Raw genomic sequence first — 12,202 nt, 5'->3', positions numbered from 1 at the left:
TGGCAGAGCAGGTTTTAATCAGCCATTTGTTTATCATGCCCAGCCTGGAATGTTTTTCGTCTCCCCATTGAGGCGATGGAATTGGACCACTGAGAAATAACTTCATTTTTAATTTTCCCATAGTGTCCAGAAGAATATTAAAGTACTTTTTTAGAATCTCCGATTTTTGCTTTGCCAGATCGTTGGCTCCAACATGCACAACTAAAGTCTCCATGTTTGGCTGATCAGCGGTTAGAGAGAGCACTTTGCGAGTCAAATCAGATACAGTGTCACCAAGAAAAGAAACCACTCTCGTTTTCTTGGGATTGCAAACATGACTGATTCCATTTACTGTCTCATCTCCAACAATGAAATGAAATGAAATGAAATGAAATGAAATGAAATGAAATGAAATTTTATTCGAACATGATACAAATATAAAAATAAAATAGTGCACAGTAACAAGAAGTGCATAAGAAAGAAGAGAAAATACAGATTTTTTTGTTTCAGTTAACATATCATGCTCAAAATGGGGTAGGAAGAAGTGAGAACTTATAAACTCCTACCCCCTAAACACTTGAAACTTTAGAGTCCTACTGTCATTAAAAAAATCAAAATCAAAGTGGCAGTCAGAAGTAACAGTTACTAATATTTACCTATACATTTTCCCATTTTATGCTGGTTTGTCTTTCTAAACCCTTACACCAAGTTATCTGCAATACACACCTTATTGCTTTCTGTCACCCATATGTGTATCTATTGAAAATGACCTCTTTGTACTTTCTTTTGAATTGTGTTAAACTATTGCTTTGTTTTAAATCTTCATGTAACTTGTTCCATAACTTTACACCTTTAATTGAAATACAGAAGCTTTTTCTTGTTGTTCTAAAATTGCGGATCTTGAAGTTTGAGTGACCCCTTAAGTTATACCCCCCTTCTCTTTCAGAAAACGTGCTCTGTATGTGCTCAGGTAACAACTTTTTAGATACTTTGAACATAAACTGAGCCATTTTAAATTCTACCAGCTCGTCAAATTTGAGAATTCTGGATTTTATGAAGAGTGGGTTTGTATGCTCATAATAACCGACATTATGGATGATTCTAATGGCTCGTTTCTGTAGGACGGTTACCGGATGTAAAGAGCTCTTGTAATTAACTCCCCACACTTCACAGCAATATGATAGATATGGTAAAATCAGAGAGTTATATAGAATATGAAGTGATTTAGCATTCAATACATGTCTAGCTCTAGCCAATATGGATATACTTCTACTGAGTTTACTCTGTAAATGTTTAATATGAGGTTTCCAACTGATTTTGTCATCTATTATTAGACCGAGGAACTTATTAGCAAAAACCCTTTGTAGAGTTACGTCCTCTATTTGAACTTGGATTTCAGTATTTTTATAACAGTTCCCAAAGACCATGATTTTCGTCTTGTCCAAATTTAGGGATAATTTGTTATGGTCAAACCATATCTTTAACTTACTAATCTCTGAAGTGACTGTTGAGAGAAGATGCTCTAAATTGTCGCCAGAGGCTAGAATATTTGTGTCATCAGCGAATAAGATAAATTTTAATACATTGGACACTTTACTGATATCATTTATATAAAGATTAAATAAAATTGGTCCCAATACTGATCCTTGTGGTACTCCACAGACAGTCTCCTGCCAATCAGATTCCACATCTCCCAATTTCACAAATTGTTTCCGGCTCTTTAAATAACTCCTCATCCAGTCAGAAACTACTCCCCTAATTCCATAGCGTTCTAATTTTTTAAGTAAGATTTCATGATTTATTGTATCAAAAGCTTTCTTTAGATCTATAAATATCCCTACTGCCAGTTTCTTACTATCTGTTGCGTTGGTTATTTCTTCTATTAAGTCAGTTACAGCCAGCGATGTTGACCGGTTTGCTCTGAATCCATATTGACTGCTAATAAGTAGCGAATGTTTTTCTATGAATTGTTCCAGTCTTTTCTTAAAGAGTTTTTCCAGGATTTTAGAAAATTGTGGGAGAAGAGAGACAGGCCTGTAGTTAGTGAAGAGGTGTTTGTTGCCAATAAGCTCTCTTTGCATACCTTTCGTTTTCCTGGTGGTTATTTTGTCCTTCGGCGCTTTGTGGGGTGGATGTGCTGGTCTCGCTTCATTGTTGATGTTTGAAGATGAGTTTTCACTCAGAGGCTCAGGCTGGAGTGCAGAAAATCTGTTTTTCAGTGGGATTCCCACGGAGTCGGAATATTTTGAGGCTTGGGCTGGTCGCTTTGTCCTTGGGAGCGGGGTCAGTGGAGCCATTTTGGTTGCAGCTGCTTGTTTGCTGTTCTTTGGCGGAGCAGGTGTTGAAGTTGAAGGTGGGTTTCGGCTCAGTCGGCCACGCTGATTCGTCCAGGTGAGGTGTTCTCCCTGTTAGTCGTCTCATGGGATCTGCAGTGTGAGACTTTTGTTTTGGCTTGGCGCCCTGAGCGATCCAGGGTGAGCTGCTTGGTGCGGGGTGTACGACCTCACCGCTGATTTGAGGAAGAGTTGTTTCATTTCCACAGGTAGCGTTGATCTCAAAGTTCACCTCCAGCCGTTGAATCTTCGTTTCTAAAAACCGAAGTCGTTGTAGAATACTGTTAATGTCCTTGTGGTCAGACGGGGGCATTTTGCCCTAGCTCAACTTGGAGATGAAGAAAAGTAAGGTAAAAATAAAAGTGAAAAAATTTCCCAGTCCTTAAGTCTGAAGTAATCCAGTTATTATGTCGATAATGTAAATATAACCATAAAAATTGTGACTTTAAAAATAATTCACAGGCAAAGTTATCAGTAAGGACGGGAGAGAGCAGGATAAGCTGTTCCTCCTTCAGCTGCCAGAGACTTATCCCTCTCTCTCTTAGCTTTCTTTATAATCCTCCTTACTACTGCTTGCTTCCTTTTATAGTCAATTAAGTTCATATAGATTGGGTTATGTTTTAATACCTTCAAGGCTTTATTTCTTAATTTAATTGCTTCCTTACACTCACTTGTCCACCATCGCACCTTTTTCTTATCATTAATACTCCCTGACTTTTTAATAGAGTTTTCTGCTGCTTCCGTTATTACCTTTGAGATACTTGCATTTACTTCATTTATATGCATATTAAAATCTACCTTTTCTAAATACATTTCACTCAAATATCTAAACTTACTCCAATCTGCCTTATTAAAGTTCAATCTCTTCACACTCTTTTTATACTCATTTCTAATTATTCCTACCCTTATAGTTATAGGATAATGATCACTACCTACTGTAGTTTCTTTATCAACTGACCACTCACAAATACCAGCTACATCATTTGATACAATTGATAGATCAATAGATGATTCCATCCCCGTTCTTATATTGATTCTTGTTCCCCTTCTCTCATTAATACATACTAAATTTTTCTTTTCCATCACTTCTTCTATAACCTGGCCATTTTTATCTTTGCTATTACCCCATAGTGTACTTTTTGCATTGAAATCCCCACACCAAATTACTCTTCCCTCCAAATAATCTAATAATTCCACCATTATTTCAGACGATAACAATTTACATGGATTATAAAAATTTATTTTAATTTTACCTCCCTGCTCCCATACCTCAATTACTACAAATTCTAGTTCTTTCCCTTTTCCTAAAACCTGATATTTTATCCCTCATTTTATAAATATTCCACATCCACCTCCCCCTCCCTCTTCTCGATCTCTTCTTGTACTACTAACATATCCTCTAATCACAAAATCTAATGTTAATTTTAACCAAGTTTCCTGCACACATATTATATATGGTTGGACTTCAAGCTTGTCAATATAACCTTTAAATTCCTGTCCATTAGCTATCAAACTCCTAGCGTTCCATTGCAGTATTAGCATAAACTACTTTCACTTGCTGGTCCCGACTTCTTATCCACCTCTAGCTTTTTATTTATTTCTTCCCATGTACCTTCCTTAAACCCCAAGAATTTTTCAGCTCCTCTCACTATTATTTTAATCTCGGTTTTGTGCTTAGCTTGATCTGTACAGTTGATAACATAAGCTATGAATAAAACTAGATTTTTTTTAGATTGCCGTGTTGTTTGACTCCCCATTTGCTCAACCTCTTTTTTCCTGCTCCTTCACATTTTTAACAGCCTCTGCATAGCTTATATTTTTAGATGTTTTAATCTGCACTACTTCTTTAGCCCTCTTTCTTATCTCACATCCTCCGTACGTAACATGTGAGATAAGAAAGAGGGTTATGTTTTAATACCTTCAAGACTTTACACAGTTACAACATTTCTCTTGTACGTCTTCCTTACATTCTTCAAATTTATGATCTTCCCCACATTTTGGACATCTCTGCTTTCCTTTACAAACTGCCGCAATGTGTCCATACTTTTGGCATTTAAAACACCGAAGTGGTGGAGGTACATAAGGTCTGACTTGGAAACTTATATATCCTATTTTTATATTGATTGGCAACTCTTTTTCTTCAAACTCCACTAGGATTGACTGACTCCCAACTCTCTCACCATCCACAGTTCTTGACAGCCTTTTCACATTAGTCACCTTTGCTCCAACAATATTCCTCTTAAGTTTTTCCAGATCCTCATCTAGAGGGATCCCATAGATCACCCCTCTAATTTTTTTTTATTTCCTCCCAACATTTTTTTCCTCCAGCACAGTTCTTTTACATATATTGTCCACATTGAAGGCCTTATTCTTTTGCTCTATATCCTTACATTCTATCAAAAGACTTCCATCTCTCAAAATCTTTACCATTTCAACGTCTCCTATTTTCTTTTTAGTTTCTCTTGACACCCCAATTGGGCTAATTTTCTCCTGATCTTAAGTTTCAGAATTACTTTAAATTCCTCACTCACAACTTTTCTCCTAACTACCCTCTCTTCCTCTGAACTGCTTCCTTCTAAATCCCGTTTACTACCTTGGCTATCTCTGAATCCCTTCCTTTCGTCTACTTTGATTCTTCCTCGTCCTCTTCCTCTCCCTCTTCCCACTGGCGTCCACCCTTCATATTCCCCTTCTTCTTCATTACTTATCTCCATTGCCATTCGAACCATTCACATACCAGTTTATGCCAAAAACCGCCTTTTCCACACTCCAAGTTTTGTTCCACAATCCTAGATCTTTCGCTCAAAAGCCCGGCCACAACGTCTTCTGTGTTCGTCAAATGATTATCTTCGCAATCTCCTAGAACCCACCAACTCAACTCAGGTGTGTTGACGTAGATACACATCTAAAAGTTGCAGCAGACCGGCCCTCCAGGCCTAGAGTTGCCCACCCCTGCTTTAGATCAACATTAGATTCTTTTTCTTTTGCTCTATTCTTTGGTTTGTTATTTTTATTCTATTTCCTTTTAATTCCTGTAAACCACTTTGTATCGCCTTGTTACTGAAAATGTGCTATATAAATAAAATTACCTTTATCTTTACTGCAATAATTTGCATAGAATTTTCTGAGACAAACACAATCATGAAACCATCAAAAGAACCTAAAGTAAAGTTTGTATTTTTCAGACCTTTGACATGGATTGAGGAACGTCAAGCAGGTCTCCCAAGGACTAAGAAGATCAACTTTGTGTTTGACGGCTTCACTTTGACCCAGATTCCTCCAGCACCTAGAGGTACTGTTGGACTTTTTATGCAAGACCTGATCCTCTTCTCTGCCAAGTTGTCAGGCCAAGTGAGTACTGAAGAACTTGACAGAGAGAGGATGAGAATCTTACACTGTTTGGGACTGGCCCAGAAGATTCAGGAACTTTGCAAAAGTTAAATAAGGATTCTCTGCTTTGTCATCAGCTTGTATTGATTCTGTTTGAATTAAACATTATTTCTCTATTTCTCCTTTAATGTTTGTTCTTTAAAGGCTTCATGTAGTTCTAAGCTCTAAAGAGAATTTTTTGTTTGTTTTTCTTGACACATTATTGCTGAAATTGATTTCTATTACTAAGGTTTTCCCATGGTTTTCTATAACTCCATCCCACCATCCTTCATCTGTCGCTTGGTACTTAATTCTGGCAAACGTCCTCTACTAAAGGACAATTTAGAATGAGGAATTATAATTATCCTTATACATAAACATAAATTTGTGTCATGTAAACTTATCAATCCTGTGGCAGACACCAGTATTCATGGTTTTGGATGAATCGGCCACCGATCATAATCAGCCAATTTCCGTGAAAACGTATGTGATTGGTGATCACCGATCACGAAAACCAATCACCTGCATCTCACTTAACAGCCTGCATGTGCAGCTTATCTCCTCTTTCCTGGGTTGGACTATTCTGCTCTAATAGCAGAATATTTAGACCATGTTTGAGATTTGTGAAACTTTTATCTGATTTATGAAACTTCAATAAAGGTTGATTTTACCACTTTTTTTTGCATCTGGATCATACTGGAACTGCTCCAGCTCCAAAACTACAAACACCTAGACAATTCAAACCTGGACTGGATTATTCTGTTCTAACAGAATATTTATAACCATGTTTGGGATTTGGGAAACCTTTCTCTGATTTGTGAAACTTCAATAAATGGCAATTTTCACCTTTTTTCCTGTCTTGGTCACACAAGATCTGTTCTAATTCCAAAACTACAATACATAGACACTTAAAACCTGGGCTGGATTATTCTCAACAGCAGAATATTTAAAACCATGTTTGGGATTTGTGAAACTTTTTTCTGATTTGTGAAATTTCAAAAAAGGCCGATTTCACCACTTTTTTTTATCTTGGTCACACGAGGACTGCTCTAATTCCAAATCTAAAACACTAGACTCTTCAAACCTAGAATAACTTATTCTCAACTAGTAGCAAAATATTTAAAACCATGTTTGTGATTTGTGAAACTTCAATAAAGGGCGATTTCAGACCCTTTTCTGCATCTGGTTCACACCAGAACTTCTCTAATTCTAAAACTACAACACCCTGACACTTCAAACCAGGACCAGATTGTTTTCAACTAGTAGCACAATATTTAAAACCATGTTTGGGATTCATGAAACTTTTTTCTGATTTGTGAAACTTCACTTCACTTAACAGACCGCTGCAGAAGATCTTTCCTTCCAGCAGCCATCACCATCTACAATAGCTCTTTGAAGAATTAATTAGTTACACCAACATTTAGTTTCACTTTGGGATTAATAAAGTGGTTTTGAATTAGAATTGAATTTGAATTTGAAAAAAATTGCATGGAACAAGTGTGAATAGTAATCTAAACTTTAGTGAAGTTTCACAAATCCCAAACATGGATTAAAATATTCAGCTATTAGAGCAGAATAATATAGTCCAGGTTTGAAGAGTCTAGGTGTTGTAGATTTGGAATTAGAGCAGTTCTAATATGAGCTACATGCAAAAAAGGGTGAAAATTGAATTTTATTGAAGTTTTACAAATCAGAAAAAAGTTTCACATATCACAAACATGGTTTTAAATATTCTATTATTAGTTGCAAATAATCCAATCCAGGTTTGAAGAGTCTAGGTGTTGTAGTTTTGGAAGAGGAGCAGTTATGCTATGACAGAGATCCAAAAAAAGTGGTGAAATCAACCTTTATTGAAGTTTCACAAATCAGAAAAAAGTTTCACAAATTACAAACATGGTTGTAAATATTCTGCTACTAGTTGAGAGTAATCCAGTCCAGGTTTGAAGAGTCTGGGTATTGTAGTTTTGGAATTATAGCAGATCTCATGTGACCGAGACAAAAATAAAGGGTGAAAATTGCCCTTGATTGCAGTTTCTCAAATCAGAAAAAGTTTTCACAAATCACAAACATGGTTGTAGTTTTGGAGCTGGAGCAGTTCTACAGCAAACCAGATACAAAAAAGTGACAAAATTGCCCTTTATTGCAATTTCACAAATCAGATAAACGTTTCACAAATCCCAAACATGGTTATAAATATTCTGCTGTTAGTTGAGAATAATTTAGTCTAGGTTTGAAGAGTGTAGGTGTTGTAGATTTGGAATTAGAGCAGTCCTTGTGTGACCAAGATAAAAAAAAAAAAGTGGTGAAATCGCCTCTTGAAGTTTCACAAATCAGAAAAAGGTTTCATAAATCGCAAACATGGTTCTAAATATTGTGCTATTAGTTGGAAATAATCCAGTCCAGGTTTGAAGAGTCCAGGTGTTGTAGTTTTTAAACTAGAGTGGATTAAAGATGCAGACGGTAGTGAAATATTAGGTGGAATTGCCCTTTAGCCATTTCCCGAATCGGAAACCAACTTCACCTTCGTGTAATATTTCACATACAGAACGCTATTAGTGCTCCATTCGACAGTGAACTCAGGTTTATGTTTAAAGCTACAGCATGTAACTTAAACATGAGAGAAGAAAAAGGATTTTACATATGTATTAAAACTTTTGCTGTGTTCTAAATAAGACGGATAATCTCTGAAAATAATTTTTCTCCTCTGTCTCCTCCCTGTGTTTTGCAGGGATGATTTAGATTTAGAATGATCCAGTGTTGTCATAAATGACTGATGTTGATAAATAGAATCCACCTGTGTGTAATCAAGTCCACCTGCTCTGTGATGGTCTCAGGGTTGTGTTTAAAGCGCAGAGAGCATCATGGAGACCAACGAACACAGCAGGCAGGTCCCAGATACTGTTGTGGAGAAGTTTAAAGCTGGATTTGGATACAAACAGATTTCCCAAGCTTTAAACATCTCAAGTAGCACGGTGTAAGCGATCATATTGAAATGGAAGGAGTATCAGACGCAAATCTATCAACACCCAGCTGTCCCACTAAACTTTCAAGAAGACTGGAACAAGAAGACTGATCAAAGATGCAGCCAAGAGGCCCATGATCACTCTGGATGAACTGCAGAGATGTACAGCTGAGGTGGGAGAGTCTGTCCATAGGACAACAATCAGTGGTACACTGCAGAAATCTGGCCTTCATGGAAGAGCGACAAGAAGAAAGCCATTTCACAAAGATATCCATAAAAAGTCTTGTTTAAAGTTTTCCACAAGCCACCTGGGAGACACCGCAAACATGTGCAAGAAGGTGCTCTGGTCAGATGAAACCAAAATCCAACTTTTTGGCCACAATGCAAAGCGATATGTTTTGTGTAAAAGCAACACAGTTCTATGAGGGGCCGTTTAGGACAAAATTTACGTTTTGTCTCACACACTACCAAAAACTCACGCATACTCAAAAAAATAGCCACACACACTCAAAAAATACTCACGCACATTCAAAAAATACTCAAATTGCGTATACACACACTACTAAAATGTCACACACACACAAACGTTAACTTTCTCACTCATACACTATCAGCTCGCTCACATACACTGTACTAACAGCTCGCACATTCACAAACGTTAACTTTCTTGCTCACATACACTAACAGCTCGCGCACACACACACAGACGTTTATCTCTCACATACACAAGACTAAAGTTGAACACACACACAGTACTAAGACTTGTTTTATGTATGTGTGAGAGCGAGACTCTTTTTGAATGTGTGAGAGTTGTCACGGAAGAGGCGGGGCATAATTTTTGGATCAAACTGCGCATGCGTAGATCCTAAACTATAAGTTTCGATTGTTGACTCACTGTATGTTCTATTACTTAGTATATTTGTGCTTTTAAATATATATTGTTGTGTCTTTACTCCAACATAGTATAATTAAATAAAGAGATTCACCTCGTAGATGCAGCATGAACTTTACTGATCTTCACTCAGCCTTGAATACAACATATCAATGCGCAGGCGAATAACATAGAAGGCAACTCAACAAAAAGGGGAGTGGCTCCGCTAAAGCAAATAGATTCACTACATATACTACACTCCTCCCCTTTTAGAGTAATGCGCTACGCTATAAGTAACATGAAACATTTCCAATATATTAAACACAATGCGCTAACCAGGTAACACACATTGAACCCTCAGTTTTTTTTTTTTGTTTTTTTTTTAAACAGAAGTCCCACAAGTGAACTCATAAATCCAATCTTTTAGGGGGTGCCCTGAGTCGTTCAGGGTTACGTCTAGGAGCCTGTGGAGTGCTCTCGGTAGGGGGCACGTCCTCAGCAACTGGGGGTGTCACTGTACTGGGTTCAGAGTTGGTTTCAGGACCAGGTGGACGTGCTGGTTGCTCTGGTGTCTTTGGTTGAGCATTCAACAGCTGATCCACATGACGTCTCCAGGTATGCTCTCCAGTGTCCACCTCGTACATCAGAGGGCCGCTCCGAGTGATCATCTTTCCAGGCGTCCATTTTTCCCCTCGGTAGTCACGTGCCAGGACCTGCTGACCCACATCGAAACTCCTTGGCGGTTCACGTGCAAAGTTGCTGAACTGTTTGTTCTGCACCTCTCTCCTCAGGTTCGGCTTCAGAAGGTCAATGCGAGATCTGAGCTGTCTATTCATAAACAGCAGTGCAGGTGACTGATTAGTCGTTGCATGTACAGAATTTCGGTACACCAGGAGGAAATTGTCAATTTTGTGTTGAATAGAGATGTCGTCTCTTGTCATTGCTTTCATGGCCTTTTTAAATGTTTGTACGAACCGTTCTGCTAACCCGTTTGTTGCAGGATGGTGAGGTGCTGACTTGAAATGCTTGATACCATTCTTTTTCATGAAATCTTGGAATTCTTCAGAAGTATACTGTGGGCCATTGTCACTCACAATTTGCTCAGGCAGGCCATTCCTGGCGAAGATGGTTCTCAAAACAGAGATGGTCTTTTCTGATGTTGTTGATTTCATTGGGACTACTTCTGGCCATTTTGAGTGAGCGTCCACAGCTATGAGAAACATAGAGTCCATGAACGGACCAGCAAAATCAATGTGCACTCTCTGCCAAGGTGCAGATGGCCATTCCCACGGATGTAAAGGAGCCTGTGGTGGTGCATTTTGAACGCTTAGGCATCCTGGACAGGTTTTGGTGATGTCCTCAATCTGTTTATCTATCCCTGGCCACCATACATAGCTACGGGCCAGACTTTTCATCTTCACCGTACCTACATGAGCCTCATGCAGACTGTCCAACACTCTGGTGCGAAGCTTGGACGGCACTACCACCCGTGATCCACACATCAAGGTTCCCTGGCAGACTGACAGCTGATCACGTCTTGCTGAAAACTCAGGAAAGCATGGATTCCCATGGGCAGGCCAGCCTTGTACTGTGATGTCATACACCTTGGAAAGTGCTGGATCATTCCGCGTTTCTTTTCTTATCATGGCATTCGTAACTGGCAGCTGGTCTATCAGTGTTGTGTGGAACATTTCTGCCGGGTCACCTTTTGATGCCAGTTCCTCCACAGAAGTTGACAGTGGGAGGCGTGACAACCCATCGGCATTGCAGTGTTGTTTAGTCCCCTTGAACTTGATGTCATATGAGTGTGCTCCTAAGAACAGGGCCCATCGTTGTAGTCGCGCAGCTGACATCACTGGGACTCCTTTTCGTGGGTTGAATATTGACACTAGGGGCTGATGATCTGTCATAATCGGTTTCAGAGATCACTGACAAAGCTGAACCTGTGTCCAGTTCCATCTTTAGTTTCACTCCAGACACTGTCGTTGTGACCCATATGATTTTTCTGTCTTCTTCGGTTATGCTATGCAGTTCTAAGCATGACAGGTCATCGTCTTCACTGCTATTTGTGTTGTCAGAATGTTCTGTAACTTTGTGCATTTCAGTTGCTTTGACCTTTGATTTAGGTTTGAACCCTTTGTTCTTTCCAGATTTTTCTTTTTGGGTATTTATTTGGTCTGATTTGCATGCTCTTTCTATGTGACCTTGTTTGTGGCATTTCCTGCATGTTTTGTCTTTGAACCAGCAGTCGTTTGCATTGTGTGAGGATTTACCACACCTATAGCAGTTCTGCTTTTTCCTATTCAAGGACATTTGATGCACTTCGTTTTCTAAGCTTTTCTTCTGTAGCTCTGACGCACCCTTAGCTGCTGTTTCCATGGAGATGGCTAGCTCGAGTGCTTTCTTCAAATCTAGCTCTTTTTCGGACAGTAGTCTTTTTTGTGTGCTTGTACAGTGCATGCCACATACTAGTCGATCTCTCAAGGCATCATCAAGTCCCGTTTTAAAGTCACAATGCTGCGAGAGTTTGCGCAGTTCGGCCATATACTCAGATATGCTTTCATCTTTCGTTTGATTCCTCTTATGAAATCTGAATCTTTCCGCTATCACTAGCGGTGCGGGATTCAAGTGCTTCTGCAACGTATCAACAATGTCTTTATATGACTTGCTCGACGGTTTGGCAGGGCT

At 38.8% G+C, this 12,202-nt stretch overlaps 1 protein-coding gene across 2 annotated transcripts in view; it reads left to right on the top strand.

Annotated features, from left to right (window-relative positions):
* The window catches only part of blvra (biliverdin reductase A), a 39,342-nt gene extending 33,524 nt beyond the window's left edge, over positions 1-5,818 (top strand). For both annotated transcript variants that reach the window (XM_088014972.1, XM_088014973.1), the window contains one exon: positions 5,498-5,818. In XM_088014972.1, the coding sequence (XP_087871098.1) occupies positions 5,498-5,753 (256 nt within the window). In that variant the 3' untranslated portion in view covers positions 5,754-5,818. The remainder of the gene's footprint in view (positions 1-5,497) is intronic.
* Positions 5,819-12,202: the final 6,384 nt, after the last annotated feature.

The sequence above is a fragment of the Poecilia mexicana genome, unplaced genomic scaffold, assembly GCF_051168715.1.
Source record: "Poecilia mexicana isolate PSO_F unplaced genomic scaffold, ASM5116871v1 scaffold_17, whole genome shotgun sequence".
In the NCBI taxonomy this organism is placed as follows: Eukaryota; Metazoa; Chordata; class Actinopteri; order Cyprinodontiformes; family Poeciliidae; genus Poecilia; species Poecilia mexicana.
The sequence above is the reverse complement of the archived record's forward strand: the minus strand, read 5'-3'. Positions and strand labels throughout refer to the sequence as shown.